Raw genomic sequence first — 19,658 nt, forward strand, 5'->3', positions numbered from 1 at the left:
CCTTGACCAAAAACTTTAACCAGAAGCGGGACGAACGGACAGACGAACGCACGAATGCACGAACGAACGGACCTACAGACCAGAAAAGATAATACCCCTCCACCATCTTTTTATAAAAAGTAGGGAATGCAATTCAAAATGGCGACATAGATCCCTTTATGATTTTTTAGTCAGACGTTACGCACGATACTGGTGATACCTGACGCTACATTAAAATAACGTCGAAATACACTTTTTGACTGAAGTTTTATCCAAGTCGCTTGTTGTTAAACGAACGTATGAATTTATGTTTGTCGCGATTGTCTCCCCATTCGTTTTTACCTCTTTAAAGCATTCCCTACATGTACATGTATATATTTTCATATATTATTGGTTTCTATAACTACTGTTTCTTTATAGGGATAAATACTGATTAATAAATTTCTAGCATTTTATTTCATTAATATATTCTAAAACATTTAAATGTGTTTCTTCTGTGATTCGAATGACATTGTTTGCGGTTACTTCCGAACAAATATAGACCACTGACGCAGCAGGTACAACCGCTTTCCTGTTCACAAGACGATATAGAAAAGGCGAGTTCGTTTTGTTGTAATATAGACCACGAAACATAGGTGTTCCCGCAGGGAGTAAAGATCCCCAAGAATCCGTTGTGTCAATGCGTAACGTTTCCATGCTTTTCTCTACTTTCAGCATGTAGTACTCCTCCTCATCGTCGTCAGTATATAACGCAGTTAATTGACCAAACGAAACTAATTCTTGCATAAACTGGACCCCTGTTGTGTTCACTTATCGCTACACTGACAACAGGTATGGCCTAAATCCCGTGGTCAGAATTCTGACCACGGGATTTAATAATTCGACGAGACTAGTACATCATGGGCTATGTTTGATTATGTATTATACTGATAGCAAATCCTTGAGCAAATCAAAGAAAAATTAGCACAATTATTACCCTACTGAGTTCTTAAGGAAATAAAAAATACCGGCTCAGTTTGTCAAAAACATGTTAACACGCTCGTTGGTCATTTATCTGCGCTACTACCATGTGGTAAATTAGCAGATACTTAATTATTTTGCGGCATCGCTGTATTAACATTTGAGGTCAATTTCCTATCACTTTAATTGGCCAATTTTATTAGCGAATCGTTGAATTTGTAAGACTCATCCAATTAATGCCAATGTGACAGTAGCTCCAACCCGTTCCTTCGGTGCAAAGCTTTAGATAGAACGGCGGACCAGTTTAATTCTTGCAAAGACACTTGTTCATTTTCTTGTGCATCCGCTCTGTATTCTCGCTTCTTTTCCCATTCAGTATAACCACCAGTTTTTATCGAATTAGAAACTGGTCATACATGTGATGACAACAGTTTACACAGAAACAAGACAATTCACTGATATTCATCAACCCTTTAGCAGAATCACGACTAGCTTTACTTGGTGAAGAGATCAAATGCTAGGCACCGGCTTAAAAGACAGTCTGTTGTCACGGTGAATCGTTTCCGCATATCGGAACATTCTTCTCTTACAATGTGACCTCGGTTGTGTTAGAAATGAATTCGCGTATTCATAGAGATCTTTTGCTGTCCTTATCTAAGTCTGTCCGCGTAAAATGGCACAGTCGGCTTGTCTCTTAATAATTCCTCCAGCAGCGTCTTGTGGTCCTGAAATGCACAGATAAGTTTTTTTTATGTCAACTGCATGACATTGGACCTTACCATTTTACCGCGTTCAAGGTTTATGATTTTTATAATAGTAAAAATACCGAAAGTCACGAGAAATATAAGAGATTCAATACCCTACAGCGACTGCCAAGATGAAGAACAGAAATAAAAGCCCTGTTCCTCGATACAACGTATTTATTTTTGTTTCAGGTGTAATTTAGTCCGACGCACAAGTTTTATCAAAATACATTTATTTCAAATTCGATATAATCAAAAAACATGTAAAAAAAAATACCGATAATGTGAATACCGGACCGCTTTTGAAATATTTACATTTTACACAAATAACTCATAAATATTCAATCAAAAGCTAAATAATATGTATTCCATTGTACTCGAAAATGTGAGTAAAATCATTAAATCTGTGTCCAACATATCTAGCGTAGAGACTGACAGGCGGACTGACATTCAACTGTATTTATTATCCTCGAACTTACTACTATTATTGCCTAATCATAGTAGTAAGTTCGAGGATAATAAACTTAATTATTATGAATAACCTTTTGCATGGGAAGTTTCAAAGAAATTTCTTGTGAAATGTTGATATCCAAAGTCGTCGCTTGTTTGACTAATATCTCCGAAACAGTGTCTGCTCTTATACTGGGCTGCACACCATTCAGTAAACTCGTGCATTGTTTCTACTGAATATGAAATCGACTGTAAATATTCCGCTATATAATTTTGGACTTGGTGAACAAAGTATTGATCATGAACTAAGTCTTGGCTTATAACGAAAAATGTTTGAATCTCAGTAAGCTCGGAACACCTGTAATTTTCACTAAAGTCACGCACACAAACACATTGCTTTTCTGGGAGATTTCTAACAACAAGTTTTTGAAATTGTTCATTTTGCCATGAAGCTCTGTGCTGATGCACTGGAAAAGTTTCAATTAGTTTTCTGAAATATGAAAACAATTCACCAACTTGACTTTCTTTTTTCACGAGCATTAGTTTCTTTATGGTTTTGTTCCCTTTAACATTAACGTTTACATTTTCAAACTGTTCCCACTTTACAAATTCCGCAGTGTCAGATACATCAAGTTCACAAGGCAGAAAATTCAAGATTTTAACTCCACAATCGGAACAGTTTCTTTTAAGGCACTGTAAATTGTGTGAACCTTCAACGTTTTCGCATAATGTTGCATTAACGACATCAGATATTGAATCGTACACAGGAGTAGAATAGCATTCATTCTGTTCATTTTAATTTCTATCAAAAGTTTCTTTCGGAATTCCATACACGATTTAAAGACAGTTTTAAATTCTACATGGTACTTGCAGCAACATGTTTGTCTGTCCTTAGGTCGGACGGGACGCACAAAGTATAGGGTTTGCACCTTTCGAACATTCTTTGAGCTATTCTAATTAGGCGTGGATCCAGAGGGGGGGGGGGGGGTTTCCGGGGGTTGGAACCCCCCTTTTTTTGGACAATCAATGCATTTGAATGGGGACATGTAATTGGACCCCCCCCCCTTTTTTTGTCCTGGGTTAGGAACCCCCCCCCCTTTTTAAATGGCTGGATCCGCCCCTGACTAATAGAGGGGTTTTCTCCGATAAAATCCAAATACATATCGGTCTGTGTTTTTTTCTAGTGTGTGTGTCATGTGGCTTGAATAAGTTTTCGGACCAATGCGGACCCTTTTGATATTTGCCTTGTTACCAGTCGGACGAGAAATACCAGGCTTACACCAGAACTCATAAATACGTTTCTTCGTGTCAGGTGTTATTGCATCTGATCTAGTTTTTCTATTTGTGTAAGTCCAGCTTGATTTTTTAGATTTAAGTATTCTTGTTCTAATTGCATGACCACGGCTAACTCTTCTTACCGGTAATCCCAATTTCCTAGTCAGTTTCTTTCTGCATTTATTGTCACTGATTTTTTTACCACTTACTGATGAAATGATAACATTCATCGTTTTCAAAGAGTCATCCGATCTTTTCCTTTTACAGATATAAGATATAAGATATAAGATATAAGATTTTATTGATATAAAAATCCAAAATCTGGATTGTCATCAACACATACACAAAGAACAAACAAACAGTAATCATTACAATCAATTATATGTACATAAAATGGTAATATATATTTTCTTTCTTATCTATCTATTTGACTGAGGAGGTACAGTTTTACATCATAGTTATACAATTTATATACAGATGTCAATAACTGTTTTTAAATCTTCCGTCAAGGCTTTTGATGTTTTGTGTTCTTCTATTTCTTCCGGCGAAGAAATCACTTCAGAAGATTGCAGTTTTCTCACAGTCGGCGAGTTCGAATTTTGCAAGTATGCGACCATGGTTGTCACCCGCCTGTCTGGGCTCTTTGGTAGGGCCAGTTTCAGTTTCTTCAATGTCCGATGTTTTTCTGTTCTATTCTCGAAAGTATTTCGCTTATTTAAATTCTCGTTTTGCCTTTGATCATTGATATTTTCATGTTTTCTCTTTCTATATTTCCGTTTTCTCTCCGTTTCTTTGACCCGTCTCATTTGTTCTTTCTCTTGTTTCTCTCTATGTTGTTTTTGGCGTACTGCCTCATCTGATAAAGCATACTCGTTTTCCTTTAGATTTCTATTTCTGTAATAAGATTCAAGCCTTTGTTCTCGTCGCTTTTGAAGCTTTTCTTGTTTGTACCGTTCAAGTCCTTCCTTAGATGACATCATTTTTTTTCACTGAAATAATTATAAAAGTTTTCATTTTGACAATTATCAACAACAAAAAACGTCTGTAACGTTACGTGTAACTTTCAAAAACGGAGTTCCATGTTTGTGACATTTTATTGGACATGCGGTTTTGTTTGTAATTTGTGCAAACCTGGGCGCATTGTCATGTTTCAAGGCTCAAAATGCGAAGAAAGGTGTGTATTTTTTAAAGCGATTAATAGAATTGAGGAAATATTCAATAAAACAAATTAATTTAATCTCATTCGACGGATTAGAGCCGGAAACTGTGTGAAAACTGTACTTGTGACAAATTCTTGGACATGAGAAAAATTCGACCTGTGTAAACCGACGTAACAACAAAGGAAAAACAATGATTTAAAAGGCGAGTCTTTGTACAAAATAATGATACCAATATTGATTAACTTACCAGTATTCTGTTAATAAAAATCAAGTCCGTAAAAGAGGGACGAAAGATACCAAAGGGACAGTCAAACTCATAAATCAAAATCAAACTGACAACGCCATGGCTAAAAATGAAAAAGACAAACAGAAAAACAATAGTACACACGACACAACATAGTAAGTTCGGCTAAAATATTTCCCTGCTTGTGGGACACTTTTTAATATCTCATTCAGGGGTCCATTGCTTCGCTTCTAGTACAGGGTTGAGTTCAATATCGTAGCATCTACGTAGTGCTTCGTAGATTTTGACTATTGAACGTGTAGCAGCTATAGACTAGCAAGTACGTAGCTGCTACGATATTGAACTCAACCCTGGTTGTGTTCCAATTTTTTGACGTCACAATGCTATGACGTTGAACGTTGCGTTGCCCGAAAATGGTGACTTTTGGTGAAAAAAATCACCAATCTTCAGCACATTTTGCCCAAATATCGGCATCTATTTGTAACGCGGGACACGAGAAAAATGACGTTATTTATAAAATCGTGTTCGGTTTATACACATACACTTGTATTAAAATGTCATTCAAGACTTAAAATAAATTCCCAAGACATTCAGCTTTATTTTGATGTAAAATTTATATGTTTTCTAGTAGCAACGACAATATAGTGACCAATTGTTGCTTATGACGCGATATTTTTTCTTGAGTGTCACCAGTTCCGTGCGTAACGTCCATACGGATATGGATAGTAAACTGCACATTGCTAGAAAAAAAAAGAAATGATGGCAACGTCAAATACTGTAATAAAGTTATACAAATAGACAGGAAATAATAATAAAAAAAATTAAAAACATTGATTTACAAATTTAATTTTAAAGACTATTCAATTTCTAATGGTACGAATAACAATGGACTTTGTTTGCGGGATGTAGAAGCAGGGGTTTCCAGAAATCTCCCTCGTCACACCCTGTGGTCGAAAGCCATTGTTATTCGTAACAACAGATCTATTCAATTTACACGTGTTTCAACAATAGAAACAATGAAGTATAACAATTGAACTGTATAACAATATAACTGGGCTGTAAGCATGAAATCGGTCATATTTTTTTTATCTGACGGGTTACGACGTCTTCACTCTAAATCGATTGGATTTTGTACGAATGTTGATTGATATTTCAGTCTTAGATACAAGATTGTTATTATTAGTTATTACGAATGTCGTTCGGGTCAAACATGGTCACCCGAGTCGTACATATTAAATAAGTAATGTCGATTTTTGCTTGGTCCGTGCATGTAACTAAAACTTTTATGATTCAAACATCTGGAAAAATTTGGAAAATGAATCTTACAATACCGATTCTAGTGCGAATAAAACGAGATTCTTAAATAAACTTCATCAGATTTACACTTGAGACCAAAGTTTGGAAACTAAAATACGTATAGTTACCCTTGGAGATCATCAAACCAAAAAAGACTTATGTAATGGGTGGTTGGGATGAACCGCTGGAATAAGTCACTGTATTATGCTCCTTGATATACGAAAAAAAAGAGATATTTATAAGTTAAAACGGATAAACGGGACTATTATCAGCAAAATTTATTTCTGGATACTATCTTATGATCATAAACAAGTTGCTGTCCATGTTTGATAGAAATACAGGATAGCTTAAAAAGTTATTTAAATTTTAGCCACAGAGTGAATATTTGTGGACGCCTCCTATGCCAACGACGGAATGTAGGATCGCTATGTATCGCTTTTTCTATAAAAGTCCAAGACTCGACAAAAGTGAGATAATTTACAGTTCTGGGGTTTTTTTTCTACTTGATTATTCACTTTTTTAAGAGTAAATAGTATATCTGATCAATGAACCGATCAACTGGTATACATTTGCATATCTTCTATTTTTTATAGTATGATCTGTGCATATCATTTGAAGCCTGAAGCCTACGTGAATTATAATAATCAGGAAGCACTTAAACACCTCATCTTATCGTGATGTATTTAAAATTTATAGTGATGAAATACCGATATATTTGCAAAAGATTTTCATAGCATTTTTCCTTTAGTAAACCTCTTGGAAGATTAATGGTTTTGAATCACCGTATGAGGTCAATCCAAATTGAATGCACCGTGTACATTTCACAACTAACATTTTAAAATGTCAGCAAAAATGTTCAAGCTTCGATGAAATGAATCATTTTCCTTCAACTTCTCGGGGGGAAACTTCCAGTTTACAGATAGACATCTTTTGCAGTTCACCTATACCAAAGAAGATGCTATTAACAGGGCACTTTGGTTCTGTGATATTTTTGACATTAAAATGAAAGATTTTGAACTATCAGTTCTATGCTACAACACACATGATTTGAAAACACCTCGGATTTCCGAGGTACAACTAAAAGATATACATCTATGTAGACAATAATGTGTCCATAGCACACGGATGTCACATCAGCACAATCCTTTTCTATGTTCAGTGAACCGTGAAAATAGGGTAAAATCTCTAATTTGACATAAAAATTAAAAATATTTCAAGTTGATTGGACTTCAACTTCATCAAAAACTATCTCGACCAAAAACATTAACCCGAAGCGAGACAGACGGACGAACGGACGGATGGGCGGATGGATGAACGAACGAACAAACAAACAAACGAACGAACGAACGAACGAACGAACGAACGAACGAACGGACGGACGGACGGACTAACAGACGCACAGACTGGAAAACATAATGTCCATAAATGGGGCATAACAATTGAGAATCGAAATAAGGAAGTTGTCAAATAGACAACAACACGACCAAAGAGCAGAAAAACAGCCGAATGTTACTAATGTTTCTTCAACACATCGAGAAAATCCCGCACCCAAAGATGGGCCATAGCAAGCCCCTAATCAGTCAATTACGTGTATTGATGTCATACATTACCCGAAACATTTAAATAAAATCAAAATTAAAATAAAACAAATAAGAATAACCTAGACCAGAGGCTCCTGACTTGGGACAGGCGCAAAAGTACGGAGGGTTTAAACAGGTTTTGTGAGGTCTCAACCCTAAAATCTAGCCAATGTAGAATAAACAAACACACAGCAATACACACAGTTCAATCAGTTTAGAAGAATTCCAAATCCGATGTTAGAATAGGTAAGAAAAGGAACCGACATAAATTTACAAAGCACTACTTGCCGTTACCAGTGCCTTGATTTTGCGTCAATCGTCATTTAATTTGCGCCAAACAAATCTTTCATTTGATCAACAATTTGGAGCCGTACCAGTAGATTTTCAGTCCACTGGTCCGGCTGGCCAGTACACAAAAAAGCTTAAATTCTACCCCTGTGACCACAAACCATATTTCATTTGCGCCAATATTGCAAGTAAAAACTGACCGCGCTGAAGTACGTCCATTATTCATTTTTCATTATTCAAAATTCAATAATGAATAATGAAATAGTTCACTATTCAATGTTAAGGAATGAATATTGAATGATGACATAGTTTGTTTCATTATTTAAGTGATGAATAGCCTCGGTAAACACCTTTGAAATGAGCTAGGTCCAATTCGGAACTTTTCCGTAGGGATGTGACGAAGAGTACCGAATGTGTTGTAGGAATTGAAAACTACGCTAAGGGGCAACTTTGCACCACTGTGGTGGCCAGACGGACCCGGATCCCAGAAAAATATTTAAGTTGGAAATAGCCTGGGTCAATACTTTTGAAATGAGCTAGGTCCGGTTCGGAACTTTGCCGTAGGGATATGCCGAGCAGTACCGAATGTGAAGTAAATACGGAAAATTACGTTAAGGGGCATATTGGAACCTCTGTGGTGGCCAGACGGGCCTGACTGGATTCCAGGAAAATATTTAAGTGTAAATAGCCTGGGTTGATACCTTTAAAATGAACTAGGTCCGGTTTCGAAACTTTGACATTGGTATATGCCAAGGTATATCGAATGTGTGGTTGGAATGGAAAATACATATTGTCTTGATTAGGGGCTGACGGGTAGCAGCAGTTCATTCCATTATTCAAAATAAGCTATTTCTTAATGTTCACGCGTATTTCGACATTTAAGTACGTCGGTACTCCTCTAATATGCGTTGCGGAACATATTTTGTTCCTCTCTTAATAAGCTTTCAAATGAGGTATAAGGTATATCTGTAATTAGGGGCTGAAGGGTCACACCAGTCCATTCCATTATTCAAAATATCCATTTCATTTTCAAAATTGGCTGTTTCTTATATTTTCACGCGTATTTTGGCATTAAGGTCATTCGAAATCCTCCAATGGTCATTGCTGCACAATCAACTTGTTATATCTATTATCCGAGGGTGAAGAATAGCAAAGGTCCAGTGAAAATAAAAAAAGACAACGTAGAGTATTTTAATTTTTATATACATTGTCTATGTTTTGGTATACATTTAAGCAAGGAATTTCTGTTAAAAATAGTTCGGAAAACCCACTAGTTTATCCTCCGAAACTTAATAAATAATTTAAATTAAAGATTTAAAGAGTGTTTTTATTTTTTTGTTCTTATGGTAATTTGATTATTCGTTAGATCCAGTGGGGGGGGGGGGGGGGGGGGGTTCGGGTGTTGGAACCCCCCGTTTTTTGGCCGATCAATGCATTTGAATGGGGACATATAGTTGGAACCCCCCTTTTGTCCTGGGTTGGGACCCCCCTTTTTAAAATGTCTGGATCCGCCCCTGATAATGGACGTACTTCAGCGCAGTTAAACATTGGGTTGCGTCCATTGTCGTAGCAGCTATACATATATATAGATTTTTGATTCCTGAATGTGTTAGTAGCCCAGCTGCTATACTATCTATTTTTTTAGCATCTAGGCTATCTGAAAGTTCAGTAATCAAACATCTATATATGTAGCCCTAATTACATTAGCTGCTATAATATTGAAAGCAACACAGGTCATGGAATTTCAAAAAAAAGAAACTGTCCTAGGTTATGGGGAGGGTAGGAATCATGTTTAACCCCGCCACATTCTGTATGTATGTGCCTATCCCAAGTAAGTAGCATGTAATTCAGTGGTTGCATGTCGTTTGTTGATGTGTCATATATTTGTTTTTCGTTCATTTTTGTACATAAAAAGGCCCATTAGTTTTCTCGTTTGAAATGTTTCACATTTGTCATTTCGGGGCTTTTTATAGCTGACTATATATATATATATATTTAACACACGGCCAGCGAAAGCTCTTTTTTGAAAGCCCAGGTGGTCGTGTGGTCTAGCGGGACGGCTGCAGTGCAGGCGATTTGGTGTCACGATATCACAGTAGCATGGGTTCGAATCCCGGCGAAGGAAGAACCAAAAATTTGCGAAAGCAAATTTACAGATCTAACATTGTTGGGTTGATGTTTAGACGAGTTGTATATATAAATAAATATATATATATATGCGGTATGGGCTTGACTCGTTGTTGAAAGGCCGTAGGATATGGTGGTGGTTGGGGGGGGGGGGGGGGTCTAGGATGACCTATAGTTATTTATGTCCGTGTCATTTGGTCCCTTGTGGAGTGTTGTCTTATTGGCAATCATACCCTATCTTCTTTTTTTAATTTTAATAATAAAGTCAGTTTAAGTCAAAAATCAGTCTTCATAAAATCATAAAAAAAAATGTTAAGACTTTGATAATTCACAGGGGCCGAATCATTGAAAGTATCCTAATATATGTCATATAAGCCATAGATTTATCTATGTCTTAATTAGGACCTTATTTAGGGTGGTCTTATATAATAGGACTTTCGTTTACCTGACTTAGAAATAAGATGTGTCCTAAGACCATCCTAAGACATGTTCTATAGTTCTATGACAGCTTCGTTGACACGGCCCCAACATATATATCATAAGATATGTCTTCGGACATTATTTAGGATGGTCTTAAGGTGTATCTGAGACATGTCTAAACTGTCAAAACTATCTTACGACAAACATAAGGACATAATTTATGACATATTGTAACTTATGAAACTTCCGTTAACTCAGCACTAAGACGTGTCCTAAGACCATCCGAAGCCGGAGAGTGACTGAACTTAAATAATACGTTTAAATTCATCAAACAAATTGTGACAAAACTTCATCAACATGACTAACTAGAACAAAGTCGTTTTAATACTAAAATTAAATTAAAAAAAGGTATATGTTATTCTTCGTGCAAACGCCGGAAAGAACTCTTTGTTGACTAAAGGCAATTAATTTTATATTGAATTAAAGGACACATGAAGAGTAAATTTAAGTAATTATTCGTTGATTTTGATAATTGACACAATATTAAATGTTAATTTATTTAAATCATATATCAATATGAATATAATCATCTCAATTCTAAGATGTTAAACCACAGTGAGATCAGGGCCACACATATAACGGTAAACAGGCGCGGATCCAGAGGGGGAGTTCCGGGGGTTGGAACCCCCTTTTTTTGGACGATCAATGCATTTGAATGGGGACATGTAATTGGAACCCCCCTTTGTCCTGGGTTAGGAACCCTCCTTTTTAAAATGGCTGGATCCGCCCCTGGTAAAAAAAGCATATAAATTATATATAATTAACAGGCAAATATTCTCAACAGGTTAAATAAAAACATATCTGTACTTTCAGTTTAAAGCATTTATTAGTATAAATTAATTGCAATAATTTTCAATACCTCTAGGTTTTCTTGAATATAAAAAAACCAATTAATTTTGGCACTTGCGATGAACTTTTAGAACTCATATATAATATATGATATCATAGCTGACAGGTATCTGGTTTTCCCAGGGATTTTCACTTCTACGAACGCCATTGATATCATCGCTGTTACGTTTGGATAACTAAAAAAAAAAAACATGCAAGAAGGGTGAGTTAAATCTATTTTCAATCTTTACAGTTTAATTTACAGGCATTTCATTTATTATAATTTCTTTTTGAAACAGAAAACCAAACTGAATAAACAGTGTAACCAGTGATGAATGATCATTGTCAAAATTGAGTTCAGTATTCTATCTGTATCTGTATGGGTACGTCGTAGCTACCAATTCTGGCTTTTATACAACGGGGGTATTTTTGGGGGTTTACGTTTTGCAGGACACAATGTATTTTATTTCTCCACTATAGACGATTTGTTTTCTTCTGGAAAAGTCAAATCTACGTACCAGTAAACGTACCACGCGACGTCTACAAAAAAATTAAGTCGCCTTTCAGTGGCGGATCCAGAACTTTTCTTAAGGGGGGCCCGCTGACTGACCTAAAAAGGGGGGGGGGGGGGGGGGGCTCCATTCATGCACCAATGATTCCCTATATAATCAACCAAATTTTTCCCGATAAAGGGGAGGCCCGGGCCCCCAAGCGGACCCCACCCCCTCCTGGATCCGCCTATGCCTTTCAAAATGAGCTCTTAGTTACTGATTCAAATATGTTTCAAGCATTCATTTATTCAAACAGTAAGCATGGTATAACTTTTGTCAAACCGCCGTCTTTATATATAAATATTTAAAGACTTAGTTATCAATGTGGTATGAGCACCAATGAGACAACTCTCCATCCGAATTAACAATTTATAAAAGTGAACCATAATAGGTCAAAGGTACGGCCTTCAACACGGAGCCTTGGCTCACCGTGACCAAACAACAAGCTATAAAGGACCCCACAATTACTAGTGTGAAACCATTCAACCGGGAAAACCACCCGGGCCCCCATGCCCCCCCTGGATCCGCCTATGATAAGGACGCATCTAAATTACAAATTAAATAGAAACATTGTTTTTGAAGAACCGAACCGTCTCATGAACACAGGCATGACTTCAGGAAAGATCGGAGATCCGTCAACCTTGCTTCGGAAGTTGGTCGTCTTATTAGTCGACAGGAGAGTTATTTCCCTTTTAAAGTATTTTCTGAAGTTCTGGTGGTGGATATATATTCCCTGAATTACCATTTTTGCAGTTATCGGTAAAGTTTACTTTAATTTTTTAATGAAGCGTTCATAATAATTGTTAAATAAAACCCAAATGAATATTATAAGTCCAAATTAGTCTCCCATCTGTTGCATTATATCTTATATCAGATCAGGGCGGGAAAATCCGGGACTTTCTCCCGGTCCTACTTAAAAGCGCCCGGAAGCGCCGGAGAGCGCCCGGGAATAGAAAAAGCGCCCGGGGAAGGAACATTAGCGCCCGGGAGAATAAAATAATAATATTTTTAATAATATTTTTTTTCCTTAAAAAGAATAAATAATCATTGCTTGTTTTGCGGTCCAACGATTTACAGAAAAGAGCGACGATTTACAGAAAAGAACCGAAAAGAACCGAAAAGGACCAAAAAGAACCAAAAAGGACCGAAAAGAACCGAAAAGAGGATACATTTATATTTATTATATAAAGTTAAAACAATGTATATATATTCACGGATTTTTTTTTATATTGTTATCATTTCTTCGTAATATTTAAAATAAATGCATTATTCAACTGTAGTCTTATATTGTGCATTTATAGGGATACATTGTATCATGGATATGTGAACTTACAAAAAAGAAACAGTATAACTTGGTTTTTAAGTAATATTTTTTAAATATATAATGCATGCTTAATTATCATTTATTTTTCATCAATGATTTTAATCTTATCATTTAAAAAAAAAATTGTTTACATAGATATAAGGTGTGGCAACTCTCCATCCAAGTCATAATTTGTACAAGTAAACTATCATTGGCTCACACCAAACTGCAAGCTATAAAGGGCCCCTAAAATGACAAGTGTTAAACCATTCAAACGGGAAAACCAACGGTCTAATCAATACAAAAAACGAGAAACAAGAAACACTTATGAAACACAAACCACACCAACAAACGACAATCATGCACTGAACATGAGGTTCCTGACTTAGGACAGGGCAAATAAATGCAGCGGGTTTAAACGTTTTGATAAGCCGATGATATTACATGTTTTTAATATTATAAATACATAGTAAAAATAAATGAAAAGCTAATATTCTCGTACTATAAAAGTTTATCCTAACATTTAAACAATTATTTCGTTTGTTTATATTAAGATGCACGATGTCAGTATATTGCCGGTGGCATTGGGTATGGTTGTATAAAAAGTATACATGTCAGCATCACCATTTCCTCTCGGATGTTAAATGTCAAATATACAGGGAGTCCTTAATTGGTGAATTAAAATTTTTCTTTCTATTTTTTTCTATGCTATAAGATAGGCATCCGACCCTACCTGTAATGTTTCACATGCAAGTTCAAATTAGTCCTACCACAGTCTAAGGTTTTCAATGCTTTGCAATATGCTAATCCTTCGATTACAAAAAAAAAATCGATTTCCTTTTCGGTTCTTTTCGGTCCTTTTCGGTTCTTTTTGGTCCTTTTCGGTCTTTTTCGGTTCTTTTCTGTAAATCGTCGCTCTTTTCTGTAAGTCGTCGAACCCCTTGTTTTGTCCTTAATATAAATGTGGATATGATGCCTGAAGTCTAATATTTTTGCAACTGCATGCCACCATCATGGTGAACACTTTTTTATGCAAATGCTGATATACATTCATTATATCTTTTTTATGAAACTGAAACTGTTTCCATGGCTATATGTTTATCAGGGTTTTAATGCTTATTTTTAAATTTAAACCAAAACCCTGCCTTTTACAAATGTCTATTATCTGAATTTGAATATTACTTGTCTAAAATTTAAGAAAAATGTGCATAACTTATTTCATCAACACAAAATTGTCTCATGCCAATAGAATATATTTTCCCGGGCGCTCCCGGGCGCATTTTAGTAGGACCCCTTTCTCCAAGTCCAAGCACAGCCACTGGGCCGCCTTGTTTACAGGACCTGACGAGGTTTGACTGTAAATTCGTTAGTGAATGATTACTAGCAATAAGTAGTTTCAAGGTAGGCATTGTGTCCGGCGGATATAGGTGTTTATCCAGTTCACTCGGTATCACTACAGTCTACAGGTTTGTTCGCGGAAACAGTGGGAACAAAATGAAAATGTTTATAGCAATATTACACTTAACAAACTAGATTACAAAATAATTCAAACCAAACAAAAAAGGGTGTAAACATTTAGGGTGCAAACAGACTTTGGGTGCCAGTGGCTGATCCAGAAATTTTCATAAGTGGGGGCCCACTGGCTGCCTAAGAGGGGGCCTGATTGCTTCATGCTTCAGTGAATCCCTATATAAGCAACCAAATTTTTTTCTCACAAGGCCCTAAATCCGCCTCTGGGTGCAAATGTGTAGCCTGTAATATCTGAGTGTAATATATATAGGGTTGGGAAGTGAAAGGGTGCTATAATTTACAAACATGAAAAGTCACGAACATGTTTTTTGCAAACTGACCTGGATTCACTTTTTTTCGAGTTTAGACCGGGTATTTCAAGTGAACTGCTGTCTCCTTTGTCATTTTGGGGCCTTCTTATAGGCGACATGTATGGCCGATTAAAATTAATTGATAGATTTTCATCCCAGTCCACCCCTCTGAAATCATCCTGCCCCAATTTTTTTATATATATATTTGAAAATATATGATTTCCGGATTATGTTCATTTCCATTACCAGTAACCATCAATGATTTCGTTTCATTCAAAACTTCCTGTTTCAACTAGATTATTGTATTTCTTCGAGTAATTTAAAATGATTCTACAGATCTATGATGACAACGTCATCTACCGAAAATAGAGATTGATTACGGGAATGGCATAACATATTTGGCTTACGATTAATATGCTGTTTCCAGTGTGGATCCAGAACTTTTCCTAAGGGGGGCCCGCTGACTGACCTAAGAGGGGGCCCGCTCAAGTCATGCTTCAATGATTCCCTATATAATCAACCAAATTTTTCCCACGAAAGGGGGGCCTGGGCCCCCCAGGCCCCCCCCCTGGATCCGCCTATGGTTTCCAAGAATGCAAATTGCTGCATGACACAAATTTTTATGATTAGAAAAACATGGATTTTTTTATTGAAACTGTACAATGTCAATGACTTAATTTGTGTCAGGAATTTTGGACTGAATTTCAGAATGATATCCAAAGCGCAAGAATTGTGGAACTCATTGGTACAAAAAATGACTGACTTTAAAAAAATTGACTCAAGCACGAATTTATTATATTTTTTTACTGTATATTGAGTTCAAAAAGTCGGCAAACAGACTATGCAGTATGGGCTTTGCTCATTGTTGAAGGCTGTAAGGTGACCTATAGTTATTAATGCCTGTGTCATTTTGGTCTCTTGTGGACAGTTGTCTCATTGGCAATCAAACCACATCTTCTGTTTAACTTTTATATACACCTACATGTAGATTTTTTTAACAACAGCTATTGTTTTCTGTTGACAAACAGCAAACACCCTCTGTCCCAATACCTTCAATAAGGGTTATTAAACACTTCTTTTTGTTAAGTTCATGTTTTTACATTGTTGCTAGCCTATGTTTGCATCATGCATAAGAATCTTTAAAGCACAAACCCTTTTATTTTCAACACTTGTTTGTGGTTTCATTTTTGTCGAGCCTGCAACTTTTGTTGCAGAAAGCTCGACATAGGGATAGTGATCCGGCGGTGGAGGCTACAGCAGCAGTGTTAGCTCACTTCTTAAAAGCTATATATTTTAGAAGGTGGAAGACCTGGATGCTTCATATTTTGTATATAGATGCCTCATGTTACGAAGTTTCCGTCAGTCACATGGCCAATGTCCTTGACCTCATTTTCATGGTTCAGTGACCACTTGAAAAAAAAGTTCAGAATTTTTGTAACGTTGAATTCTCTCTTTATTATAAGTAATAGGATAACTATATTTGGTATGTGCGTACATGTACCTTGCAAGGTTCTCATGCCCGTCAGACAGTTTTCACTTGACCTCGACCTCATTTCATGGATCAGTGAACAAGGTTAAGTTTTGGTGGTCAAATCCATATCTCAGATACTATAAGCAATAGGGCTAGTATATTTGGTGTATGGAAGGAATGGAAGGTGTACATGTCCAACTGGCAGGTGTCATCTGACCTTGACCTCATTTTCATGGTTCAGTGGTCAAAGTTAAGTTTTTAAGTTTTGATCTTTTTATCTAATATTATATGCCAAAGGTCAACTATATTTGGTGTATGGAAATATATTATGATCTATATGTCAGTCCCGCAGGTTTTATTTGACCATGACCTCAATTGCACGGTTCATTGGACAGTTAAGTTTTTGTGTTTTGGTCTATTTTTCTTAAACTATAAGTAATAGGTCAACTATATTTGTTGTATGGAAGCATTGTTAGCTGTACATGTTTGCCTGGCACGGTTCATCTGACCTTGACCTCATTTTCATGGTTCATTGGTCTTTGTTTAACTATCTTATTTAATGTTAAGTTTATGTGACAGTTGTAATAACGCTTTATACTTAGGACTATCAACATAATATCAATGATAGTAAAGAAGGCGAGACATTTCAGTGTGTGCACTCTTGTATTCTGTACTCATAATTCTTGTGCTGCATACCAATGCATATTTGCTTCATACAAGAAAGCAAAATTAATTTGGTGTAGTTAGTCCAGCTGAAGAGAGCATTTCTACACATCATCACATGGTTTTTCCATTTAATGAAAATAGGTTTCTAAAGCCACAATAACATCATGTAGAACAATGGTTGCCAATGAATAAGAGATATTTAAGAATTATGTGTGATTCCTTTAATACATGTACATACATGTACATGATATAAGCTTATTATTACTCTTGCATTAAGAACACGTTACAGGATTGTCTGATATGAAATAAAAAATAAAATCCTCCCCCCCCCCCCCATTTAAAAAAAAAATTTGGATAAAAATCTAATAATTAAATTAAGTTGGCCTATATACATGTAGCTAACTATACCCAGCATTGTTGAAGGTCTTATGGTGACCTATAGTTGTTAATTACTGTTTTTTGTTAATTACTGTTTTTATTTGGTCTCTATTGGAGATTTGTATCATTGGCAATTATACCACATCTTCTTTATAATTGTGATTATAAAAGTCTTATTATCATGACTTCATCTTTTTATAGGCTTGTAAGTTTTTTTACAGGAAGTATAATTTAGTATTCAAATGTCCATCATCCGTCTATGGTCTGTATGGCGTCCACATGTCACACAGTAACTTGAAAACCACATATCATCTAAATTTCATGAAACATATACATAGTTGTTTCTTATGAAAGTCAAACGATCTGACAGTATACTTTTTGGTGAAAATAAGATTTAAACTTTTTGAGTTACAGGACTTTATAACTAAAACAAGGGTGTGTTTTTTCACATGTCATGCCATATATTTCAATAATCGATTATTACTTAAAACAACACACATTTCTTTGTTACAATGTATATTATTCTACAGATCTGTATACTTTTTTTTTTTGGTGATTATTCAAAATTTTATTTTAGATCGAGTTATTGAGTTGTTGTTTTTTAAAAAGGGGGTCGCATATCACGCTATACATTGTATTTTAAAAACCATTAATTATTTATATGGCTTAAAACTTTACAGACTTTTTAGTTAAATTAATCTCAAGATCTATATATTTTTTGGTGATGATTCAAAGTATTATTTTAGAGTTATAACTTAAGTTATCTAGTTTTTTGTGTCTCAGGAACTATTTATGATTATAATGCATGAAGCCTCAAATACAAGAGGTGTTCCAAAAGGAAATTATATTCTGGAATATTATTTCCTCAGGAATAAATATTACAATATATGTTCCTAATGGAATAAATGGTATAATTACTATGAAATATTTGTTTTAACAGGAATAGATATTATATATGACAATGTTTATAGCAAAGTTTCCATTGGTACTTCTGTAACAAATATATGTGTACAATTTGGAAATTAGTATGGCGTCCATTATCACTGAACTAGTATATATTTGTTAAGGTGCCAGCTTAAGGACACCTTCGGGTGCGGGAATTTCTCCCTACATTGAAGACCTGTTGGTGACCTTCTGCTGTTGTTTTTTCTATGGTCGTGTTGTTGTCTCTTTGACACATTCCCCATTTCCATTCTCCATTTTATTTGTTGACAGACCAAGGTCATATCATGTGTTTGTGGTGCAGCTGTTTATTTTTGAATGTTTTATACATGTTTTGAACATAAACAATGCAGAAATTCCTGATAGTTCACATACATTATTTTTTTAGATCAATGTTAAAAATGTCTAGATTATTTTCTTGCTGGACATAGGGATAGTGATCCTGTTTGGGCTTTTGTGGTAACTAGCTTCTTAAAAGTTTAGTTTTCACATAGATGCTTCATATATTATAGATACATGTACATATATATGCATATAGATCATTAGATGCCTTATGTTATAAAGTTTCTGTCTGTCATGTGATATTTCCAATGTTGTTGACCTCATTTTTATGGTTCAGTGACTTCTTAAATTTTGTTAGATTCTTGTTATGAGCATTTATACTATAATTAAATTTAGTATCTGGATATTTTGTAAGGTCCTCATGGCTGTCAAACAGTTATAACTAGACGTCAACCTCATCTCATGAAAGAGTGAATAATGTAAAGTTTTTCGAGGTAAAAAAAAGTCAATATTGCAGATACTATAGGTAGCAGATCAACTAAATTTAGTGTATGGAAATAATGCAGGGTGTGCACATCCAACTGGCAGGTGTCGTCTAATCTTTACCTCATTTTCATAGTTGTTCAGTGGGTAAATTAAAGTTTTGTAATTTGGTGTTTTTTTTGCATACCAAGGGCAAATACAAACTAGAGGCTCTAAAGAGCCTGTGTAGCTCACTTTGGTCTATGTGAATATTAAACAAAGGACACAGATTGATTCATGACAAAATTGTGTTTTGGTGATAGTGATGTGTTTGTAGATCTTACTTTACAAAACATTCTTGCTGCTTACAATT

The 19,658-nt window shown here is 35.6% G+C and overlaps 1 protein-coding gene and 1 pseudogene across 1 annotated transcript; both read right to left on the reverse strand.

Moving 5' to 3' along the window:
- Positions 1 to 1,320: 1,320 nt before the first annotated feature.
- LOC139501940 (uncharacterized) lies at positions 1,321 to 3,637 on the reverse strand (annotated as a pseudogene).
- A 52-nt stretch (positions 3,638 to 3,689) lies between these two features.
- LOC139501781 (MAP7 domain-containing protein 2-like) lies at positions 3,690 to 5,164 on the reverse strand. Its single transcript, XM_071290931.1, has 2 exons — positions 4,815 to 5,164; positions 3,690 to 4,396 (listed from the first exon to the last, which is right to left on the reverse strand). Exon 2 carries the CDS (start codon positions 4,385 to 4,387, stop codon positions 3,875 to 3,877), a length of 513 nt encoding a protein of 170 aa, XP_071147032.1. The 5' UTR covers positions 4,388 to 4,396; positions 4,815 to 5,164; the 3' UTR covers positions 3,690 to 3,874.
- Between the last annotated feature and the right edge of the window lie 14,494 nt (positions 5,165 to 19,658).

Source organism: Mytilus edulis, chromosome 13 (genome assembly GCF_963676685.1).
Source record: "Mytilus edulis chromosome 13, xbMytEdul2.2, whole genome shotgun sequence".
NCBI lineage: Eukaryota > Metazoa > Mollusca > Bivalvia > Mytilida > Mytilidae > Mytilus > Mytilus edulis.

What these genes read in the sequence shown, in the direction of transcription:
- LOC139501781 (XM_071290931.1), bottom strand. Translation starts at nt 4,387, where the DNA reads ATGATGTCATCTAAGGAAGGACTTGAACGGTACAAACAAGAAAAGCTT.